Source organism: Octodon degus, unplaced genomic scaffold, assembly GCF_000260255.1.
Source record: "Octodon degus isolate 3935 unplaced genomic scaffold, OctDeg1.0 scaffold00121, whole genome shotgun sequence".
Lineage (NCBI taxonomy): Eukaryota > Metazoa > Chordata > Mammalia > Rodentia > Octodontidae > Octodon > Octodon degus.
Genome location: NW_004524697.1, coordinates 3,830,586 through 3,855,944, shown reverse-complemented (window position 1 = coordinate 3,855,944; position 25,359 = coordinate 3,830,586). Strand labels below are relative to the sequence as shown.

The 25,359-nt window shown below is 37.9% G+C and overlaps 1 protein-coding gene across 2 annotated transcripts in view; it reads left to right on the top strand.

Moving 5' to 3' along the window:
• Galnt7 (polypeptide N-acetylgalactosaminyltransferase 7) overlaps nucleotides 1-17,593 on the top strand; it is a 171,458-nt gene extending 153,865 nt beyond the window's left edge. The window contains exons 4-12 of one of the 2 annotated variants that reach the window (XM_004640233.3): nucleotides 649-779; nucleotides 1,019-1,098; nucleotides 3,637-3,819; nucleotides 6,553-6,670; nucleotides 8,196-8,318; nucleotides 10,477-10,695; nucleotides 12,100-12,198; nucleotides 13,111-13,239; nucleotides 16,557-17,593. In XM_004640233.3, the coding sequence (XP_004640290.1) occupies nucleotides 649-779; nucleotides 1,019-1,098; nucleotides 3,637-3,819; nucleotides 6,553-6,670; nucleotides 8,196-8,318; nucleotides 10,477-10,695; nucleotides 12,100-12,198; nucleotides 13,111-13,239; nucleotides 16,557-16,694 (1,220 nt within the window). In that variant the 3' untranslated portion in view covers nucleotides 16,695-17,593. Of the gene's footprint in view, nucleotides 1-648; nucleotides 780-1,018; nucleotides 1,099-3,313; nucleotides 3,497-3,636; nucleotides 3,820-6,552; nucleotides 6,671-8,195; nucleotides 8,319-10,476; nucleotides 10,696-12,099; nucleotides 12,199-13,110; nucleotides 13,240-16,556 lie in introns of both variants that reach the window. The other variant, XM_004640234.3, reaches the window with a different exon arrangement.
• The last annotated feature ends 7,766 nt before the right edge of the window (nucleotides 17,594-25,359 follow it).

Sequence of the window (25,359 nt, the reverse complement as noted above, 5' to 3'; positions counted from 1 at the left end):
AAAAAAACTATAGCCTTTACCACTTACTGCATTTGGAGAAAGATGGCTCAGGAACAAAATGTGAGGCAGCATGTGATGGAGGCGGAGGCCAGTGGAACTGCGTGGTGTGAACCGGCAGTGTGTCTTCAGGAATCAGGAGCAGCGGCTTCTGGGGGAAATTATGCTCAAAGCTTTAAATGTGACATCACATGAACTGAAAAGCAATTTTAAAATGTATCTTAAAATCTCACCTCAAAAAAAAAGGGCCAGGGAGATAGCTCAGCAGTGTAAGCCCTTGCCTGGCGAACACAAGCTCATAAATTCAATCCCTGGCACCAAAAAAAAACAAAACAAAAAAAAACCTCATCTGTCAGTTGGCACGATCAGAATGTGTTTAATGTTTAGATAAATCTCAAGCTAACCTGTTCTCTATAGACATATCAAACTTAACATTTCATTTAAGTAACACATCTTACCTTCCTTGGGCGAGGGGATGGTGAACCCAAGGCGCCCTAAATACTGAGCTGTGTCTCCCCCTCACCTTCCATCATAATAAATGAAACACTCAATCCGGCCCGTGTGAAAGTATTGACTGCTTGGTACAGTTCTGACCTATGATAATTTTTATATAAAAAGTCTAGTTGATAATCTTAAACTTTTTATTCACAGAACACCTGAAAGAAAAACTGGATGAATATATTAAACTGTGGAATGGCCTAGTGAAGGTATTTCGAAATGAGAGAAGAGAAGGTTTAATTCAAGCACGAAGTATTGGTGCTCAAAAGGCCAAACTTGGGCAGGTAGGAAGCATTTGCTGTTCATAGTGTCAGGATTTTAGATTTGGTAACTAAAAGATCATCTATTTTAATCACCCTGCAGTTTTTTTGTAATTGAAATGAGGATCCTAGCTCGAACATAGTAATTTATATGTCAGAATTGACTATAATGCTAATTTTATTAGCATCTAATATAAAGTGTGTGATACATATGATGTACCATATATGAGGAGTGCTCTTTCACCCTGCCTCTTTTTTTTAAGGTTCTGATATACCTCGACGCGCACTGCGAAGTGGCAGTGAACTGGTATGCGCCACTGGTAGCCCCCATATCTAAGGACAGGTAACACCACCTTGGTTTGGTTTTTCTCTTTCTTAGTTGAAAAGTAAACCTTGTTGGCTGAGGAGATAGCTTGGCACTAAGCGCCTGCCTGGCAAGCACAAGGACCCAAGTTTGATCCCCAGTACCGCATGCTTTGCTGGCCCAGGAACCCTGGGCGCACCGTGCTGGCCACTGAAACTGGACGTGGTAGCACACGCCTGTAATCCCAGCACTGGGAAGGCAGAGACCGGAGGAGCACTATGAGTACAAGCTGCATAGCAAGACCCTGTACCAAAGAAAAAGAAAACTAAACCTTGTCCTAGAAGGTTTATACACATTCTTTGCTTCCAGTTCCAGCTCATATATCAAGCGTTGTGTTTCAGGTGTTACCCTGGAAGCAGTAGTTGCCTTGGATAGAGCTGGCCCGGCCATTTGGGCTGATTCAGATGTAGGCTGTCTGGCAGTAGGAAGAAGCCATGTCTTCCCCCCTCAAGACTCGTCTGTTACTGAGGCTGCTTCTGACCTCAGAAACTTTCCCTAAGAGTAAGATTTAGTGCTCCATCTAGACTAGACTAAGAGATATATAGACTTGGGGAAGAAAACTTGCTTTAAAATTATAGCTATTGGATTTTTAAGTGTATTTTAAGTATTTATTTATTTATTTTTAGATAGTAAGGAAGGACCAGCTATTACTTTAGTTGAAACTTTGGGTCCCTATAGAAACTTTATGTTTAGGGCTGGGGATATAGCTCAGCAGCACAAATGCCTGCCTGGCAAGTACAGAGTCCTGAGTTCGATTCCCAGTACAAAAGGGAAAAGAAAAGAAACTTTATGTTTAGAAACAGATATTCTGTGGAAATGTAGGGAAACACCAGAAAGTAGCATTCAGTGGCCTAGTTCCGAAAGCCTTCCTGGTCCCTGCTATTTCAGAATCTGAGATAATGAGACATACCCTGTGGCAAAAGGCATGAGTCAGAGGAAGAACTTCGGAAGGCTTCCTCACCGGAGGACTCCATGTGAGGGCGCATCGTGAACGCTGTGCAGTGCTATCTGCCTCACTGCTCAGGCAGGTCTCCAGCACAGAGTTGTTTAGCTTGACGTTATGGACCAGGACACGAAGGGTTAAAGAAATTAGATAACTTGCCCCAAATCAGATAGTTTAAAAAGCTTGTCAGACGCAGGTGTCTGGGCCAGGAGGAGTAAAGAAGGCTTGAGCCAGGCTGCAGCTACTCTCCAGCGCAGCTACTCTCCAGCGCAGCATGCAGCCCTGGGGCAGTGAAGGAAGCATCTCCCCAGGTTCCCAGCAACCTTCTAGAGAGGGGTCAGGCTTTGGAGACAGTAACCCATTCTTTTAGAATCTAGTTCTCCCAAATCAAAGTTCTAAGCCTCATAGATTTTTTTTATTTCCCTCTTTCCTCAGGCTTCTAAACATCTAAAAAGCACAGCAAGTTGGTATGAAAAGCTGGCATCTCCATCTTAGGAGATGCATTTTAAAAGCCTTTCTGATGAGTATCAAAATAAGCAGAGTACCAGATTGTCTTTGTAGTGTCAACTCTCCAGCAAATTGGTTTATAGTACTGGCATTTTTAGGGAGCCCAAATATAAGGGGATTTATTTTTTTCTTTGTACTGCAAATTCTTGGATCACTTCTTTTATTCTATATGTCTTGAGGGATTTTTTAACTTATTTTTTAAAAAAGAAACAGTACAATATAGAACTTTTTTGCAATAAAAGACATAGGGAAAGAGATTAAGTAAAAGCACAGAAGCACATTTTCATAATAATTGCTGACAAAGAAATACAAAGAACAAAGTGTCAGGAGGTGCTAAGACGGGGCAGGCGCTGGTGGTGTGTGCACACGCAGGCCCTGACACCTTTATCATGGGAGCAGGGCGTGGAAACAACAGGCAGAAAAAATTGGTAAATAATACACAATTACCAAGAGCAAATTGCCAGGAGAGCGAGAATAAAAGGGCAAAAGCACTGTGAGCTCAGTGGCACGACTCTTATCTCTGACTTCTGTCCGCAGGCTGAGGGGAATGTCTCCTGCCCTGTCCTGGCGCTGACAGACCGCCCTGCTTGGCGGGACGTTCATTTACTCTGTTTCTCCATTAGATAATCAAGTTCCCCGATACAAAACCCAAACGCACTGCAGCGGGAGACAGCGCAGCTAGGCGTGCTAACCGAGTCGGTGTCGGGTTCTTAAATGCTTCTTCACTTTCTGTAAATGTTTCAGAACTACATGTACTGTGCCTCTAATAGATTACATAGATGGGAATGATTATTCCATTGAACCCCAGCAAGGTGGGGATGAAGATGGCTTTGCCAGAGGGGCCTGGGACTGGAGTTTGCTATGGAAGCGTATTCCTCTAAGCCACAAGGAAAAAGCCAAAAGAAAGCAGAAAACTGAGCCTTATCGGTAAAGATTCTTACTTCATTTTTTTTTAATGTTGAATGTTTACTTAAGTCCTTTTTTTTTCCTTCCCCCACCTCGCGTAACCCTGTGGGTCCGTCCATCCGTTTCCATTTGATCTGTGGCACCTCATCAACACAACCCAGAACCATTTGCACTGTGCCGCTTATAGATGTCATAAATGGCAACACGTACGAAATTGTACCCCAAGGGGGTGGTGATGAAGATGGGTATGCGCGAGGAGCCTGGGACTGGAGTATGCTCTGGAAACGGGTGCCTCTGACCGCTCGAGAGAAGAGCCTGAGAAAGACAAAAACCGAACCGTATCGGTAATCACTAATCACTTACATGTTCTTCTTTCTCCAGTTGCTGCTAACCTGTTAATCTGTTGCCACGCTAAAGCTTTGTTGTCCAACTGTGGATGCCCTCTCAGACTCCGGTTTTCTTCCCTTATATGTTTTTAGAGCTACAAATTCACCCTCGCTTCCTTATAACTGCTTCTATCCTGAATGCAAGCTCCATTACTGAGAATCACATTCTTTCATTGGGGGAAAACTTCCTGTAAAAAGCACTATTAGTTCTAAGTACAAGTGAAATAAGTAAAACCTTTATTTTCTGTCCTTGTAGACTAGTTAACACATTTTATTTTGTTGAGCATATCGTCCTACAAATTTAAAATATATAGTTTACTTATAATCCAAGACTTAATTTCCTGATGCTTTTGGTGTAATGTTAATGATGAAAGATACTAGCAAGAGATTTTGGGGGTTTTCCTCCCATTTGTTTTATATGCTAATTTTTTTTTTTGTACCAGGGATTGAATTTGAGACCTTGTACTTGCCCAGCAAGCACTTATGCTGCTGAGCTACATCTCCAGCCCCTATATGCTAATTTTTTTTTTTTTGAACCGGGAATTGAACTCAGGCCCTTGCACTTGCTAGGCAAGCACTCATCTTACTGAGCCATCTCCCTGGCCTTGCTAATTCTTAAATACAAATTTTATATCTAATGAATAAAAGTACTCAACTTGAGAAAATGTGACATGGACTTCTTTTCTACGTCATTAAAAACATAGAAAAAGGGCCGACCAGGTAGCTCAGCGGAGACCTCACCTGAGACTGGGTGTGGTGGTACATGCCTATAATCCCAGTGCTTGGGAGGCTGAACACAGGAGGATCACTATGCATGTGATCTGTGTAGTGAGCCCCTGGAGACCCTGTACAAAATACTTCAAAAAAAAGAAAAACCTCTATTCCAAAACAACTTTTGTCCCCTTCCTGTGGTTTCTTCAAGTAAATATAGTTAAATATAAGTAAAATAACTTCTTTTACTCTCGTCTTTTGATCTTTTAATGGAAACACTTTACTTGCTTTTTAAAAAGTAACCCCAAATGAAATGTTTGCTGAAATGTTAGTATCAGCCTTCTCCACAGTGTGTCTGATATGATGATGATTATTATTACTATTTTGACCTTCCTGGGCTCTTCCTTCTGCTGCACTGCTGATAATATTAGACTTTGTTTTGGGAAGATGCTTCAGTGTCATGGAAATGCTGATGCATTTGGGCATATCATGATATAAAGATACTGAATGGCAAACATAAGGAAATTATAAAACTGTAAGCATTTGGGGGCCTTATTTTCAATTTGTATTTGAAAATGTGTTATTCAAATTAGCCTAGGAATCTGCTGCTTACCTGCTCAACTTGGTAATTCTGGGAAAAAAACAATACAAGGGTGTTGACTACACTTACTTTTACTGCTGACTCCATGGGCTAGGAAAGATTTCCTCAGTGAGCTAAAAAGCTAAAGGATGGTTTCCCTATAACTAACCAGTTTCCATGTTAGGATGTATCTTCAATTTGATATTGAGATAAATGGGAATATGTTTAAAGATAGGAAAGTCACACTTACAATAAGGACTTTTAAATGACAGTTGGATACATTTAAAGTAAAGTATAACCAGAAGTGTAATAGTGCTACTAACAAGCTTGGCAGCGTGCTTTAAGACAGTGTGTGCTGTGCTGTGTGCAGTTGGGTTTGGGTAAGGACAGAGTGGAATAAGAGTCCTCAGTCTTTTATACACCGCAGAGCTCAGGATGGTGGCAGTGCAGTTCCAGACAGATCCAAAATATGTTTTCAAGATAGAATCAGCACAGTTCAGTGAGATTTGGAATATTAGGAATGATGATACCTAAGACATACTAGCGATATTAAGTTCCCTAAAATGCAGGAATCATGGTGTGTTAATAATTAATTGTTCACTTAGAGTGGAGAAGAATTCAGAGCAGGATGAAAATTATTCCACTGTCATTTTTCCCAAATTGTGGGTATGAGTTGTCCTTAAAAAGCTATCAAAAAAATTTTTCTGTTGCCCCAAAAATGTATGCAACTTATAATCCATTCAAGAAGGGCCAAGATCACCCTTGGCACTCCTACCTCCCAGCATAGTAAGTAGCAATGCTGAATTTTCCCTGTGTCTTTCTTAAGCTACTTTTGCAAACTCTCAATGAAGTGGGTCTGTTTTGCAGTGATTTACACTCTTATTTGGCCAGCCCCTGAGCTATAAAATTAAAAAATGACAGACTGCTTCCATGCTGTATGGTTTCGTTCATCCCAAAATGACCCATAAATCATCGCAGAAGCAATTCGTAGGCTATGGCCATGTGCTTAGGAGTCAAATTTTTTATTTTAACTAAAACGAAGGCTTAGTTTTTAGAATCGACAAAAGAGCCAAGGCGCCCTCTACTGGGTAAAATGATACGGCACTCTAATTTGTAATAAATAGTTTCAGAAATGTGGTAAATTCATTAAGTATTACAAATAAATTATTTTGTGAAGGATTTATAATTTCCTTAATATTTGGCCATCAGTTTTGTCTTTTCTATGCATATTTAGGCTGTATTCCAAAAGGCTTGTTATTCTACTAGTAAAGTGGTGTGTGTGTGTGTGTGTGTGTGTATGAGAGAGAGAGAGAGAGAGAGAGAGAGAGAGAGAGAGAGAGTGTGTGGGGGTGTGTTTTAAATGGTTATTGAAGCATCCCTTTTGTGTTTGTTTTCCTCAGGTCCCCAGCCATGGCTGGTGGATTATTTGCCATCGAGCGAGAGTTCTTCTTTGAACTGGGTCTCTACGATCCAGGTCTCCAGATTTGGGGTGGTGAAAACTTTGAGATTTCCTACAAGGTAACATTTCATTTAAATTAAGCTTTGCAGTTTTCTAGGTCATTATTGATTTTTGTGACTTTCAGATGAAGATGGTTTCTTTTGAAAACAAAATCTGTATAATGCATTTCTCTAAATCCTAAGAAGTAATATAAAAGTGTGCACCTTTGGAAAAATAAAGCAAGACACAAGCTGTGAACTTACATGTTTTTTAGGACTCAGCTCAGAGTTATGACCAGGACACTTCAGAAATGGCAATACACTCCTCCCACTCCCGGGTTTTCTATACACTCAGCGCTGTTTATATTAAAATCTCTTTGGAGAACCTGCATGGATCAGGCCTGCAGTTGATGACCCACTGACATGGTCACCCTTTATCACTGTAGGACATGGTGATTCAGGACAGAAGCAGGTCCCCTCAGTAGCTGTGCATCCCCAAGCTGACCCCGGGGCTGTCTTCTGCAACACCTGCACCTCCCCTGTTGTTGAGGCTGTCCTGGAACAATCCTAAGTTCTGTGCTCCAAGTCCTGCCTCCACCCCCTCTCCTACCCCATTTTCCAAAAGAGAGAGAACTGTATCAGAGTGTGATTTAAATTCCTCTAGTCTTCCGTGTCTTGTGCAAAGTACTGTGAAGGATAGAAGAGGATCCTTGAGGGATAGAAGAGGAACCTAAGCCTAGATCTAAAGGAATTTATAGTCAATAGTAGGTTCAAGCTATACAAGAAGAAACCATAAAATGGCATGAAAAGCATAGTTCGGAAAGTAGAACTTGAGGCAGGACTGGCATACTGTCAGTGAGCAACAGATAAAAAAGGGAGATGTAGAATGGAAGGAGGTACGAAGGTGTGGCCAAAAGGAGTGTGTTCAGGGAGGAGGGAGGAGCAGTTTGACAGAACCGTGCAGAATGAATAGGGAGGATATCTAAGAAGATGAAGTGGACTGGTATGGTAGGACAGTAGGGAAGAGTCTAATACTGAGTTAAGAGATTTTTTCTTCATTTGATAAGCAGTAGAGAACCATCAAAGATACTAAGTAAGGGAATAAGAAGAGCTACAATATCTTGCTATAAATCAGGCTAGAATGAAGTAGAGACAAGCTAAAAAGAAGCCCAGTAAAGTCTTTGTAGTCATTACCCAGGTAGGAAATATATTAGCAGTGGAAATGATGAATGTTGTCAGGAATAAAGAATCCACATTACCGACAAGCTTATATTGAGAAAAGTTTGCTAGGGGCCACAAGTAGCAGTATTATCTATTCCCATTGCCTTCCTAAGTTTTTTATTTTTTATTTATTTATTTATTTTTGGTGGAACTGGGGATTGAACTCAGGTCCTTGCACTTGCCAGGGAAGTGCGTATTCTACTGAGCCATCTCCCCGGCCCCTTAAGTTTTTTAAATAATTGTTTATTTTATGATTTTACTTTATGAATTCTGTGTAGACATTTATCTAACTGAGATGTAAGATTTTCAGTTATGAGACAAATCTTCAGATACAATGTATCTTACATTTGGAACAACTTTCACAACATTTGTTTTTCCTTGAGAGATATGGCAGTGTGGTGGGAAGTTGCTGTTCATTCCTTGTTCTCGTGTTGGACACATATACCGTCTTGAGGGCTGGCAAGGAAATCCTCCACCCCTTTACGTTGGGTCGTCTCCAACTCTGAAGGTGAGTTTGAGCTAAAGATAGGAAACTGGCACTTATACATCACATGCTCTAGTAGAAATCTAACCAATGTTGGTGGTGTCCACACCTATAACATGCTGTTATTATCTGCAGTAACCACGGTGTACAGTGGATCTGTAGAACCCCTTCCTCCCTTCTAATGAAATTCACATCTGTTCAACACCTCAGGACTCCTTTTTCCTTTCCATTTCTGAGTTTAGCTTTTCACCCACCATCTCAGAGTGAGATCGTGCAGTCTGCCCTTCTGTGCTTGGCTTAGAACACATCGCGTAGTACCTAATGTGTACCATGTCTCTCCACAGTGCTGGAAATGATAGGATTTCTTTATCTGTTCAGGTCCCTTGTCCACTTTTATATCAGAGTATCCCCCCCCCCCATGGTGGAGCTGAGCTTCTCCATACCGGGGACACTGCTGTCTCCGGTGTGCACGCTGCAGATAAGCTCCATTCTGTAGCCTCCCTCTTCACCTCGCTGTTTGCTTCCTAGGTGAGCGGGAGCTTTTGGTGTGCTCTAACCTCACTTGTCTGTTTTTGCCTCGATGGCCTGTGTTATAGAGCTTCTGCTCGCGCCTTCTTCAGCTTCCCGCCATGCTTTGCTGCTGTGCAGACTGTGTGGCCTATGCAGCAAAGCTAGTTGCTGTCCAACCCTTTATGAAGCAAATTTGCTGATGTTCCTGGTCTTTATAGATGAAGAGGCTAAAGTGAATAAGTGCTGCCTTACTCACATATACTCATCTAAGAGTTTTATAGTTTCAGGGCTTAAATTTAAGACTTTAATCTGTTTTGGGTTATTTTTTATAAATGGTGTAAGGTAAAGGTCTAGTTTTTATTCTCTCGTATGTGAGTAACCAGTTTTCCCAACACCATTTATTGAAAAGACCATCCTTTCTCCATTGTATGTTCTTGACACCTTTGTCAAAAGTCAGTTGTACATGCCTGGATTAGTTCTGTGCCTGCTGTTCTGTTCCACTGGTCTGTGTGTCAGCTTTTATTGCTAGTACCGGCCTGTTTGGATCACTATAACTTTGTAAAAGATTCTGAAATCAAGCAATATAATGCTTCTGACGCTGTTCTTTTTGTTTAATATTACAGTAAAAGCAGCACTTTTGGTAAATAATGGGATCACATTCACACACTGAACAAGCACACTGAACACACTCACACAGTTGTTTGCATGTTAGCTGTGGCTGCTTTTTTACAACAAGAGTTGACTAGTGGTTGCATAGATTGGATGGTTCACGAAGCCAACAATGTTTACTCTCTGACCCTTTTAAGAGAAAACTTGCTGGTGATCTTCATAGATCAAGAGGCTGAATTGAATAAATGCTGTTTCAATCACATATATTGATGTAGCCATTCATACATTCTGTAAAACCTTAGAAGTTAGCGTTTTGTCTGTTACCAGTGTCTATTTATTGCTATGGAGCTGCTTTTCCTTAATATGAACAAACTAAGAAAAGTACTCAGTTAATTTGAGGTTATAGTAAAATGATTCCATCATAGGTGTAAAAAATACCAACAGAGTTACCTGAAAAACTGTGTTCTATCAAACGGCCATTGTCTTTCCAGATGGTTTCTAAAATGAAAATTTTCTCTACACACCAGTAGGAGAAGGAACCCCATGTTAGCTAGCCTCACAGAAACCTTCTCTTGGTTTGAATTTCTTCCTCTCTTAGCAGAATAAAATATATTACCTTAGAATATATGAGTGACCGAGAGCCCACACTGCCCACAAAGTCAGTGCCTGGGGCTGCACGTGCAGGCCCCCACCCCCACCCTGTGTGCGCATATACCTGAAGCTCAGCCCTGAGGTGGTGCGAGGTGACCACTAGTGTGCTCACAGCAAAGGCTGTTCCCTGCCTCAGCGCACAGGCCAACGGTCACCACCCCCTGGAGTCCATCATCTGCTGCTCAGGGAGCCCAGATTCTGTGTGTGTCACTTTGTAGCTGAACATATTTTTATCCTTGGAAAAAGACTTATTAGTCATTAGCTCACTTGCATTTGTTGTTTAATTAAATACTAGGTCCTATAGAAATGAGTTCGTTGTATCATGGTTATATTTTATGTGTCTAAGATATGCTGTGTATGTCATTGAAGTTATGTCTTTTTTTCAAAACAATACTGATTTTCTTTTCTGCAGAATTATGTTAGAGTTGTGGAGGTTTGGTGGGATGAATATAAAGACTACTTCTACGCTAGCCGTCCTGAATCGAAGGCATTACCCTATGGTGATATATCTGAGCTGAAAAAGTTCCGAGAAGACCATAACTGCAAAAGTTTCAAGTGGTTCATGGAGGAAATAGCCTACGACATCACCTCACACTACCCTCTGCCCCCGAAAAATGTTGACTGGGGAGAGGCAAGTATCAGTGGACACTCAGATTGCAGTGTCTGCCTTTGCGCGGAGGCAGAGAAAGATGGAAGGAAATGTGTAGGAGCAAAGAATGTTTGAGGAAGCTTAGGTAAAATCTGTGTAGTGACATCTGCTACCCTTCTACTTAAGCGCTGCCATTGCCCTGAACATCCGGCCACCTTGCTGTCTCCTAGTCCTCTTTGAATCTCCTTTGTCTTATACTTCTCATTCCAACCCCAAAGTCTGCCTCTTTCTTACCTGGTCCAAGCTGCCTTCATCTCTTGCCAAGACTAATTTGGGGAGCCCCCAGGTCTGTGTTGCTGCTGCTCCCTGGCTTTGCCTGCCTGTTCCCCGCACCCCTCCCGCCCTGCTGGTCTGCTGCTTCTGCCAGAGGTGCTGTTACAGGCTGTGCCCTCTGCCCATGGGGTACACTTTGTCTTTTATAAATAAATCAATAAATCACTGGTGCCTTAGTGCCAAAACATGACTGACATACTAGTCAATATTTGAATAAATGCTGGATGCGTGAATGATTGGGTAAATGAAATTTTCTCCCCTCCTATTACTCTAGCATTTATGAAACATCGTAAGTTTAGCACCTTCCCATTCTGATACCCTCATTTCCCAGCATTCCTTGAGCCCTGACTGTATCCTGGCTTCTGGGCAGTCCTCAGAGCTCTTCCAAGCTGTGGGAGAGGCCGCTTTCTTGGCCCCCTCCTTCCTGGCTGACACTTGCCCCTCCACCCAGTCTGTCAGGGTCCTCCAGACCATGACTTGTTCATCTTTGTGTCTTCAAAAGCTCTTCATAGTGTACAGCCGACATTCACCCAGTGAATGAATGAATAAAATGAATAAAAGATTTTATCCAGATACTATGGTGATTTATAATTGAGATTAAATGTATACTATTTCCAAAAGTAGTTCTTTTGATATAAAATTGACATTTCAAATATAAAAACCTAATTTACCTTTTCACCTACATTATCCATTATCAAAGGAAAACCTCACTGCCTAGCCCATGTGTGAGAATGTTTGACTCCAGACTCTGAATACAGCTTCCAAGGTACTTTATAGGTATCACAGAAAAGAATGTATAGACTGACTCTGGGTATCTCTGGCCAGTAACTGTTACCCTTGTGGTTAAGTAACTGTGCTTCTCATTATTGTTACTGTGATTCTGAAACTATACTTAGTAGTGTTTTTTTAGGTCAGTGCCCTTAGAATGAATTTGTTTCATTGTTGACTTTAAGACTATGCATGCTTTTAGAGATGAGTGGATGTGCTCAAAAATATGAAAGGCTAATACTAATCTGGCATTCCACACTCATGGGTTTCTCTGAACTGTAATATTTGATCTGAAACTTTTACTTTGGTGCTGATTGGTTCTTGGCTTTTTGTTTATAATTTTAGATCAGAGGTTTTGAAACTGCTTACTGCATTGACAGCATGGGGAAAACGAATGGAGGCTTTGTTGAGCTTGGGCCTTGCCACAGGATGGGAGGGAATCAGGTGAGTGGCTTTCTTCTGTGTTCGAATTGGTAGATAGTGAGATACTGACCACAAGGTTCAGATTGATTTTTAGTTATATAATTATAATAATACATACCATAGTTATGTATGTATATACTTAATTTTAAAAATATAAGTGACATATAAATATATATTAATATTTTCCTCAGCCTTAGGGGTTGAATCCAGGGCCTATGTGCTGCTAATCCCTTTAAAAAATATTTTATCCTTCCTAAGTTGCCAATACTGGGCTTGAATTTGTGGTCCTCTTCCCTCAGCCTTCCAAAGTTCTGAGATTACAGACATGTGCCACTGTGCCCAATTGTCATTTTATTTTGATAAAAGTGAAGCACTTTATAAAGAACTGACAGTACTAGAACATTTACTTAATTGAGGATGATAGCCATATTGATTTTCACATAAGCAAGTACAATCCAGAATTGATGTCTATATGTAGGAAATTATGATATATTCTTATGGGAGTATATATTTGCAACCACTACATAGGCATGCCTCTCTATAGTATTATTACAAATATACTTCAGTAATGTGTATTTTACTACTATGTTTTCTTATTTATGTGGATTTTTTCTTGTATTTAATTTAGATTGTGAAATATATTGAAATAGTTAGCGGTTTTCACTTTCTTACTTTATTAGTACATAATAAATGTGTTGATGACCCATTCTGTATCCTAGAGACTAAAAATGATAATCATTTAAATGCTAATAGGAGTCTCGACTAACTGCAAAATATTTCCATTTCCTACCTAAGTACTAGGTTCCAGACTGAAAATTTATAGAACATTGTTAGTCATTCAATTCAATTATAGGTGTTGAGTTGCTTCTTCGTGTTTGTACAATGTATATCAATAAGAACAATGGCTCCATTATTTCTTCTCTTTTTTAATAGCTTTTCCGAATCAATGAAGCAAATCAACTTATGCAATATGACCAATGTTTGACGAAAGGGCCTGATGGATCAAAAGTTATGATTACACACTGTAACCTAAATGAATTCAAGGAATGGCAGTACTTCAAGGTACTCGGTGTTTCAACTCCTGAATTCATATATTATGCTGTTTCATTTTCAGTATTACTTAGCATGTGAAATTTAGGTGAGCTCTGGGTGAATCTGAGGCATCACTTCTGTTCTCTGGTACAGTATTATCATGTAAAAAGGTCACTGTGAGGTCCCTAAGGACCCACTCTTAATTTCAGTAACTCAGGAAAATTAGTGTTCTGTGAATCAGAAAACTACCATTGTTCTATGAACAAAATCTGATCTTTAAAATCGCAATAAAAAAAATCGCAATGAATATTTATGCCATTAAAAATGTGTGGTTAATATTTCATGTTGTCCAGCAGGTGGAGATAGACACAAACAAATGAAAGCTAGGCCTTCACTACTTCCTTATTGTTTGCTAAATTCAATAGGATAAATTTAGCCAGTTGCTTTAAAGTCAGATTTATTCATGTGACCTTGCTGGGCCAATGTTTCTGTGTGATCCATATGTATTTAAAATGCTGTGGTTGGGAGCGCAAGCATATTAATGGATTTATGTAGAGTCCAAAGTCTGAAGGGGCCAGGGAGATAGCTCAGTGGTATAAGCGCCTGCCTGGCAAGTGCAGGGTTCCAAGTTTGATCCCCAGTACCAAAAAAAAATTAAAAAGAGAAAAAAAAATTTTACATCAAAGTCTAGATTTTGCCTAAAATAAATTAATTTATTATGAAATAAAATACTGAGAAAACTTTTCTAAACTGAAGGAAGGTGGTAACACAAGTTTACTTATCTAATATTTTTACAATATCCCATTTGTTGGTTAAAACTTGTTTGCTATGTAGTAATATCATGACCCAGCTTAATATCTTAATATTCCCAGTTAAATCTTTCCCAGGTAATTACTAAGAAGTGGAAAATATGCACCAATTACTGATTTCTTCTCCTCCTCCTCTTTTTTTTTTAAATGTAGTTCATTATAGCTTTGAAATCATTATATAGCCCAGGATGGCCTTGAACTTACAGAAGTCCTCCTGCCACAACTTCCTGAGTGTTGGAATTACAGGTATACACCACCATGCCCAGCTACATTCTTCAAAATTAGTAAAACTTTCCCCAGACAAGTTTTTATCTAGGTTGTTATTAATAATATTTCTGGAACTAGAAATTAAATCTAATTCATAAAATGTTTAAGTCATGAAAAAAGTAACAATAAGCTGGGCGTGGTGGTGCATGCCTATAATCCCAGCACTTGAAGGCTGAGGCAAGAGGATCCTTTCAAGTTAAAGGCCAACCTGGGCTACAAAGCGAGCTCCAGGCCAGCTGAACAACTAACTACATAGTGAGACCCTATTTCAAAAAGACAAAAGAAAAAGAAAAGGTAATAATAACCTTATCATATATTAATGTAAATAACATTTTATTGAGAAATTAACTATTTTCCCACAAAAAAATAGAAAAATAGCATTGTTGTATATTTCTATACATTTTTGTAACATCTGGTTTTAACAGGAAGCTGGATTTGTACTGAGCCTGCGTTGAATCTGATATACTTTGTTTTAGTTGGTATTTATGAAAAATCTAGCCCCGAACTTCAACCTAGAAGAGAAAGCAAATAGCTTTTTCAGAGAATTGTGACTATTCTTTGAAATTACACCACAATTCGATAAGTGGTACTTTCTTAAAAGTTATTTGAAGTGTAGAATCTGAAACCATATTGGTGAACATCTCATCCTATAGAAACAGCACAAACTATTAGTCTCTCTTACACTTCATGTGAGTTTGTACACCATGCATTGCTCATTTAGAAAATACCGTTACTAAATTATGTAGATCTTGGCATATTTCATTGTACGATAAGAAAATATCACAAATATAACTACTCATTTCATCAGAAAAGTCTTTAAATTTGGAACTGTTACAGTGGTAGAAATGCATTTTTCAAACTGCAGTTTTGGCTTGAAAATTCAGATTTTATCAAGAGCAAAAACAGTCAGGGTTTTTCGTTTTGTTTCTTACAGTGCCAGGCTCACCTCATTTTCAAGAAAACTCAAGTTTGAATAACCATATTTGTTGGTTGTTCTGTGAAGTAAAAATGACATTTTGTGAAAAAAGCAGCTAGTTCATCCCTTAAACCAATTAATTATACAAGTGCTTTTTCTCAATACCACGGCACTGCGTTATGTAGAAATACGTGGATACACCCTTATCATTTCCTCTCAGAAAATCAAAGTGCATACTCAGGTCAAATGTCAGTACAATTAATAAGCCTTAGCTGCTTCATCAAGGATATCCATATGTGGTACTGTAGATTGAACTGGGGGCCTTTGAACTGAGCTACATCCCTAGCCCATTTTTTATTTTTTTAGAGACAGGGTCTCACTAAGTTGTTAAGTTGCCTGGGATCGGCTTGAATTTGCCGTTCCCCTGCCTGAGCCTCTCAGTGCAGAGATTATGGGCACACACTGTCACGGATGGCCAGTGTTTGCTTTTTTAAGTATGAATTACATGGCACTGAAGACTGTGACACCAGCATAGTTTGGTGTCACTGCTGGATTCATGGTAAGGCTTCCTCAGTTTTACACACCACGATTTTCATCCTGTCAGCATAACTGTCAATGCAGTGAAAAGGGTAAATGAATTCTTCATATTCTGAAAGTAGTGCTAGTTTTGTAGACTCATGCTAGGATAGTCCAAGGACTACACTTTGAGGAATTCTGAGCTATATTAAGGAAATATTATGAGAAGTATGGTACCTTCATTGGAGATGAGAAGGAAAAACTATAAACCAGAGACATTGTAAATATCAGCCCTCAACAACTGATATAGTGCTAGAAAGCTCACATGTCATTGTCACACTGTTATTAGTCACCATAGGAACCAGAGAAGTCTGTTTGGAGGGGAAGAAAATGAAAGTAAATTTATATACATTCAGTTTGATGTGGCAGCTGTTACTAGGACTTAACAGTAAATGACTGGGAATGCTGATAATCCGAAGTATTAGCTGATATGAACTTGTTCAGTTTGCTTGAAATATCTTTTGAAAGGGAGGCAGTAGGGCTAGCGACATGGCTTAGCGGACTAAGCGCCTGCTTAGGTAAGTGCAGAGACCAGGGGTCTCTTCCCTACACCACATGCTGTGCTGGTTCCACCCCCAGGCACACAGAGCCAGCCCTCCAGTCTGGGTGTGGTGACACATGCCTGTAATCCCAGCACTGGGGAGGCTGAAAACAGGAGGATCACTATGAGTACAAGCTGTATAGTGAGACCCTGTACCAAGTACATAAAAAAGAAAGGCAGGCAGTGACTTCTGTTGTCAGTGGTATCAAGAGAGTAACTTGGTTTTCCTGTTTTCTAGAACCTACACAGGTTTACTCACATTCCTTCAGGGAAGTGTTTAGATCGCTCAGAGGTCCTGCATCAAGTGTTCATCTCCAGTTGTGACTCCAATAAAATGACTCAAAAGTGGGAAATGAATAACATCCACAGTGTTTAGAAAGAAAGGAATAATCTACCTACTGACTAGTAAATTTATACAGGACTGAAAACCGCCTGAAACCTGCTGCAACGATTATTATTAACTCTGTACAGCTCCCAACGTGGAACCTCCTGATCAGTTTGAAGGACAATGATAAACTGTGATTTTACAATAACATTATCATATGCAGTTACTGTTTACAAAACTGCTTTTACCTTAAACTTTGTAGATGTTTACATCCTTTTTGTTTTTGTTTCAAGATGATGTTGGTAATTTGTACCTTTAACTCTGCTTTGTTAGCACAGAGTTAAAAGCATTGTCTTCTTTGGGATTACACTCAGGGGTCTGAAAGGCAGTTTGATTTTTTTTTTTTTAACACACACTTGAAAAAAGGTTGGAGTAACCAAACTTTCATATATAACTTGGTGATTATCAACCTGTTGTGTCTTTATTTAATTTTACATCTTTTTGAAGCACTGCCACAGGTTATTAGCCAAGGTGGCCTTCCTTCACAGTCATGCTGCTTTTTTGCAAGGTGAATTTCAACAACACATTTAGTGCCTCTCTCATTTCTTGGTATGTTTTTCAAAACCTTTTGATGAAATTTATAGGCTGATAATAAGATGAATTGTCGTCACCTGTATGGGAAATATTTGAACCACTCAGAAACAGATTTATGTGCTGCCATTTGATATGAAGTTGAATGCTCTATAGCTTCAACAAGAAATGACAATGGGAACATCTCAAGGCTATTTCATAGGGTTTGAAGATTATGTGGCATTAACTTTGTGACCTACTGGTATTCTCTATGCCATCTACCATACGAACTCTAGAGATGCAAGAGCCTTTCAGCTAGGAAAAGACTGTCCACATACATTTGGGATTTACTTTTCCTTAGTATTTGTGAATATATTAAAGTAAAAAAACACTACAATAATTCTCTGTACTGAAATTTCAAAGGGAGGATAACAAAACAACACCACTATAAACACATCAAAGATTTGTCCCAAGGTAAGAATTTCCAAGCCCTTGTTAATTTAAACCTTTTGAAATTCTTGTGCATTAGTCTAAGCAATACAACCTCTGAAATATTGAATTGCTGTTTCATTTATTATCTTCATCCAAATGCAATTCCACGCACATTTCTGAAAGTTGAGAAAATGACTGTTTGACACAGCTCATTAACAAATGTGAACTATTTTGTTAGAGTGGTCTTTTGTTTTTCTTAATTTCTTTCTTGAAAACATTATTTTTTTCCAATGAAAACATTTGTTTGGATTCAAACATTTATTAATATAGTACCTAGTGTAGGAGAACCAAATATTGCAAATGGTTGATTTGATTTTAATTTCTAAATAGTCTTTTATTAGCCCAAATATTAAAATTCCTAAGTTGAGTGCTTAAAAATGTAATACAGTAGAGAATGGTAATCATTTTTATCTTGTAATCATGGTATCATTACAGTGAAAGGAATTTACACAGTACTGCCAGAGGAAAATATTTTTAATTAAAGCTAAAAAAAAAAAAAAAAAAAACACATTTGTTTAAAAGGAAAGCCTTCAATTTATTTCCTCCAAACTTAGTTCTTAAATTTGGAGAGTAAAAGTTAAACATTCTCAACAGAGTTTTATTTATAATTTTGAATTGTCAGTTTGTATTTTGCTACTAATCTGTGATTAGCCATTTTAATGTTCACTCATCTTTAGGGGTATTTAAAAAGAAATACATTTATATGCTTCTATAATGGCAAAATAAATTAGCTGTAAAAAAAAAAAGAAACAACTGGTACTTTAATTACTTGTGTGTTTTGCACATAGGTACCATTTTCCAGGCTGAATGGATTATAACCTTCTTATCTATGCATAAGCCTAAGAAAGGTGGCACATGAACTGTGCATGTAATCTTATGGGTAAACTAAAAGGGTTTGTGTGTGTTTGTGTGTGCAGTTTGTTCAAATAAGATATTCTGTGAACATGATTCTGTATATTGAAATCAGAAACCTTACCAAACATGAAAAACATCAGAAGCTGCTGCCATAATGACTATTTTCTACTGTAGGCTGCTTTGGAAATAATTCCCATATCCTTGCTTTGTAAGTTGATAATTATCACTATGCATTTCTATACATTTTATAAATTTGATTTATGCAGATTTTGATACACTGTATGTTTCTGTAGAAATTGTATAAATATTCAGAATTTTATTAGGGTAAATTTGAGAAGCTTATGTATATCTTAATTCTGGGTTGCTTGTTTTTTAGGTGAAAAAAAATAAAATATTGTATTTTAATCCATGGGGTTTTGTTTAGTAATGGTAATTCATTTGCAAATCTGACTGCACATTTTGAAGATTTATTTTTTATTTATAAACTCTACGGTGGGGGCCAGGAGATAGCTCAGTAGAATAAGTGCTTGCCTGGCAAGTGCCAAGGCCTGAGTTCAATCCCAGGTTCCACAAAAAAAAAAAAAAAATCTGTGAATTACTAAAATATTACAAACCAAAAATATTAGTTGAATATGTGCCTGGGTGTTGGTTAGAATTCTGCTGGGCCTCAATACTTGGAATTTATCTGTCTACAGGAAAGAAACAAAGGATTCTTACAGTACTTATGGTACCTACATTTAACTGTTTTAAAGTCACCTTCCCACTTATAAAACTCCTCAGCAAACATGTCTTTCTGGTCAGTGTATTCTATATGATTGCCTAGTGAAAGCAAAATACATATTTAAATCAAAATTCTTTACAGCCCAACAGATCAAGTGAGTAGAGTTACACAAAGAAAAGGGGAGCCTACCAAAATGAAATTAAAGAGAAAATCCATAGGACTTGGTTGTACAAAACACACCACCCCAAGAAAAGATATGGTCGCTCAGATTCAAGTCGTGTTGAACTTGAAAACCTTTCAGCTGAGTTGTCCACTGTCATGTCTTTCCATTTGTAGCTATTGTAGTATAAGGCTAAGACATCAGAAACATAACCTATTACCCGAATGCAATGGGGACTCACTCATTACCTAAGACTCAGACATCTTAGAATACATAGCATTTCTAAATGCAATTGGAAAAAACTCCACACATGTAACCAGGATCAGATACCTAGTAGGGTAATAGTTAAGGTATGTGAAACTTATTCCATGTGAAAGCACTTCAAAAAGTCAAACACTATGAAAGTATTCTTTGGAAACAATCTGTATTAAGAAAATGGGCAAATGTTTGAATGGTTCTGGGGACTTTTGTAGAGTTCAGAGACAAAGTACTATTTCCAAATTAGATTTAATTGCTTTATCAAATCTCATTTGTAGGATCTTTGAAATGCCTATAATTTAGGTGGATACTCGATTTTCTGAGTGAATCTGAATCTGAAGGGCCTACATCTGAGCAGAGGTGCAACACAAGTCTTAATTTTTATAATGGAATGGTATTACAGTTTGCTTATCTAAAGCAGTAGAATGTAGTAGACTCCAAATTCTGGCTGGCAAATTCCTGTTTCACTGCAAGGTCCCATGTGACCTTGGGTGAATTATTTAACCACTGTACCAGTTTGCTTAATAGTAAAATGGGGGAAATAACAGTGCCTATTTTATAGGGTTATTATTAGGATTAAATGAGTTAACATACATAAAGTGCTTACATAAAGTTCCTGGCACACAGTCAAAGTAATATAAATGTTAACTATTATCTGGTTTCAAAGTCTTAAAATCTGTATTTAATCAGAAGAGTAAATCGGCTTCCCTTCAAGCCTCTATAAATGCTATGTTTGCATGTTTCATGTATCAGTTAGCATTACCGTACTTTTAGAGCTGAAGGAATGAAGCTCAGACATTAAGCTGGAGATGAAATGATTACTATAAGATAAACTTACCTCTGTCGCATGCCTTCACAAAACATGTAGAATAGTTTTCAGTGGCTTAATTCAGCTGTTGTGTAGAACTACGTGACAATGTAGTTTTCAGTGACCTAATTCAACCCTTAGAACTATGTGCCATCATGAAGGGTGTCTAAATAGTATGCCCTTTAAGATATCTTTAATGAAATTTCCCTTGGACTTATGAGTATGTAAGCTCCAAAACTAATCTAAAATATTTGGCAGAAAAATGTCTATTACAGTAACTGATATTAAGGTTATGCTGCTGTCAAAACAATCAAGGGCAACTTTTGAGGAACAGGGTAACAGGCACAGCAGACTAGTACAGGAAGGGAAACTCGCTAAGTAAACCCGTTCACGTCTTTACTCAGAACCTTAACCATGCTGCAGCAGTTGGTGGGAAAATACTGATACTGCTGAGCTTTTAAATAAAGTAGGAGCCTGAGACTTTTGAGATGCTTTAACTGCAGAGGCAAGTTGGTGGTGGTGAGCTCACTTCATTATCAAGAACACTACACAGAATTTCTATAGCACTGTCTTAGCTACAGCAAAACACCCAGGAACAATTTAAATGCCCATTAATGAGGAAATGGATGAACTGTGGTATCATCACAATGGGATGCTTCTCAATAATGAACATGAAGAGTTATAAGCAAGTCTTAATAATACAGTTAAGTGAAAAAGGCAATTCCTAAAAACTACATAGTATATTGCATATTTAAACAACAGAAAAAGTAAACAATAGAAGTTAACTTGACCAGGTTCACAAATTTATTGGGATTGAAGATATAACTTCTGTACTTCATTTCCCAAGATCCCACAAGAGATACTTCTATTTTGTGCTAGGAAAAACTCCCTAAAGAAAGTAATGTTTTGGACTGGGGAGATAGCTCAGTGGTCTAAGTGCTAGGCTGGCAAGCTCAAGGATCTGGGTTCAATCCCCAGTACTGCATGCCATGCAAGCAGCTTCGTAGCAAGACCCTGTACCAAATCAGTCATAGAAAAAAAACATGTTTTCCATGCATTCTTCTCTATTCACCTCGTAAAGTCTCAGAACTGAATCTAATACTTTCATAGTATCTGTATACATATATACTTTTTAACTATTTACTAAGCATCAGTGATTTCTTGCTCTGAAGATGTCAAATATATTACTTGGCTTTAAAAAAATGAAATAAATCTAATTTGGGGATAGGGAGATGTCTTGGCAATCTAAGCACCTGCCTGGCAAGCACAGGGTTGAGTTCGATACCCAGTACCACATGCTGTGCCAGCCCAGCAAGTGTGTGTAATCCCAGCATTGAGGAGCCTGAGACAGGATTACAAATCTAAGCTGCATAGCGAGACCCTGTACCAAATAAACTTTTTTTTTAATTTTACTGAAGAAACAAGTTAACATGACTTGTCTGACATTACTAAGCCAGTAAGAAACAGCCCTTTTCAATGATGTCAATAAGCAAGCTCACTACCTCACTCTTCTTTCATAATTCTAATCTTTCTTCTGGAAAATGTAGAAAATCAACATGCACAAATATAAATTGTACTCGTTTACTTTCTTACCTGACCTAGGACATTTTCCAAAGTGATTGTCCTATCTTATTGAAGAGACCAGGTTAGATGACTTAAGCCATTTCCAGTTCTAAAATTTGATGCTAGATGTGCTTATTTTCCTGCCCTCTTAATGTGCAAGTCAGTTGTATTCCTGAGACAGTATGCTGTAGATGTGGTAATACCAAAGATGAGGTCCACTAAAAGGCCCAAGAGTACAGTGAAGGTCCAGTGAAACCTCAGAAATGGTATTTTTATCTTCACCGCAGCATACAAAATTAAGATTATTTATACATGTACCCAACTGAATGTTACCTAGAGACATATCTGATCCCCAAATTTGAATTCATTACTATTATTTAAAATTAAGATTTCACACTTTTTAAAATTGAGATTTCTGGCTCATTTGAAAATTGGAAGTTTGAAAAACTTAGAAATATGGTACATCTCTATCCGACAGGATTGAGCTAAATGACTAATGGCTCTCCCTTTTGTCCCATTTATGTGCTTACAAGTACTGTATAAAACTTTTTCTGATACCAGGCTATAGCAGTACATTAAAATAAAAATTACACTGTACTCCAAACTTTTCTGTATGCTTATTTCACCACATTGAACAATTTTGTCTGGCCTTTATTGATCTTTGCATTTCCTGTCAATAAACATCCTACCTTTCTCTAAAAAAATCATCTTCACTTAGAAATTTCATGAACTAATCCAAACATGGCCCATTCTAGAGGTACTAGGGTTTTAGAAAGACTACATACTAGGCAATGGCATGGCTATTCCCCTAGAAATAAAATCAATAGTGGTTTAGAGAACATTTTTAGGGACATATGTATTAGACTTAAAATAATGCTATATTTAAAGTACTCTTAAGATATATTTATGATTTAGTTTATAAAGACCTAGTATTGTTTAAAAGCAGTGACCTCAACTGAACAAGTCTGCAGAGTGCTGTAATGTACATAAGAACCTCAGAATACTCTGACCTAGTGCCCTGCTTTTATAAATTAAAAGACTAAAAACTGTGACACTGGGAAATCTGAGTTTTTGCCTCAGTCCTTGTACCAAAGTAAATTCCAGGAGGATCAAATATTCAATTAAAAACTTGAAATCAACAATTGTTTTAAAAAACTTTGCCTTTGAAAGGCCTCTCAAAGCCATGAAAAACTGATACATTTGCCTAACTAAAAAAATCTGCAAGGTGCCAAAGAAAATCCAAAAACTCAGAAAAATATTACAAGTCACAAGGGTCATTTTCCTTAACATATAAGACCCCCAAACTATTAACAAAAAGACCAGTAACACAAAAGACCACAGAAAACACTAAAAACTCAGCAGCTTTTTTTTAGTGTATTTGGTACCAGTTCTCACTATGCAGCTTGGACTTGCAGTGATCCTGTTTTCAACCTCCACAGCACAATTACAGGCATGTGCCACTACATCCAGTCTCAGAGGCTGGCTCAGTGTGCCTGGGCCAGGCCAGCACCAGCTCAGCAAGTGGTGCCAGGGATTAAACTCAGGTCCCTGCGCTTGCCTAAGCAGCGCTTAGTCCACTGAGCTATCTTTCTGGCTCTAGAAGCCACTTTTAATGAATCGGAACAGAAAAAAAGTTTGAAAACAATTACTCTATCTTGATAAGGAAATGAGCAAAAAAGTTCAATGATGTGAAGTATATGCAATCTAACTTGCATTGAAAGCAATTTTAGCAGGTGAATAAACAAGAGCAGTTTCTGCCATACAGTGAGCAAAGGCTTTGGCTATCAAGAAATTTTAAAGCATACATGCCCTTTGGCACAGCTACTTCTTATAGGACCTTTTTTTAGGTGTGAAATCCTATGCAGACATTTGTCACAGAAACATTAAGACAGGAAAAAAAAATCCTTTAGGGAGCTGGTTAAACTATATATTAATACTATGCAGATAGCTATTAAAAATATGGCTTCTGTTGAACTAATGATCTCAAAAATTAGACTGTTGAAGGGTAAATCATATTACTGAAGTTTTCAGTACAGTAAGTCTGGAACAGGGAGTTTATGTACTTTAAAATATGAACTATTTCTAGAAAGAAAAATGTTCATAAACATTTCTCCAAGTAGTAGATGGTCTGGGATAGGACTTACCATTGTGTCAGTGTTTTCCAATGTATCTACACATTGATGTCACCTAGTTGCAATTGCTGACAGCTTGCCAATTTAGTTTTTTCAGAAGGACCTGGAAACTTTACATATATTTTAAGCGAGGCAGGACTCAAATCCTAAAAAGCAACACTTGATTCAAAGTGTTCTTAGTTCAGAAACTTAAAATATATTACAGAATGAAACTTGGCAAGAATCCAATAGGACTGCCTCATGGGCCTAATGTATAAATTCTTAGATTAATTTAATTATAAGTTCTTGTAATCTCTCTCCTATGCATTAGGTACTTGTTCAAAGTACATTATCACATTTTCATCTAATCATTAAAACATTGTAAAGTAGATACTGACTTTTAGATTAGAAAATGAAATTAGCAATTTATAGAGCTAGCACTTGGTAGTCACAGAACTGGCATTCCCTCACCTGGTTAACTACCTAAAATACCCCAAATATTTTAGCATTTTAAGTCCCCTAACAGGAAGAAATAATGAAAACTAGATTTTACCATCAGCGAAAAACCTACATTTAAAGTATAACCACTAGACTATAATTAGGGACATCACTGTAATGTTAAGATCTTGAGCATTTTATTCTTGGCACCTATGCTTAACACCTAATTAACTAAAACAAAATAATCTGCAAGAAATATTCAGTCCAAATACAGCTGAGTCTTGTTGGGTAGTAATCTTCACTTTCATCTTAAAATTTGGTAGGCCACCAAGATGGAGATCTCCAACTATAAAACATCAAGATTTCTCCGGTAAGCACTTAGTCTATATAGATGATCAACTTTCACTAACAACCTCTAATAATTCATCTTAATTTACAAATTAACTACTTTTGATCAAGCATTCCCAAAATGCCTTCCCCTACAAACACCAATCCTAGTAAAATACTTAGAAGAATCACAGTAATCTTTAGTTATCCAGGATTTTGAAAAGATGTAATTCAAAATGTATTTTGAACTAGTCCAACTTACAAACACAAAATTTATCATTACTAATACTGCTTTTTACATTTTTCAACATATATATGCTTTTACATCCTTAAGGTAAAAGAAAATTGGAGCAAATAATACAGGAACAGCAATGTCAAGGACAAAGCTTAAAATCACTCTGCAAAAAAAACTT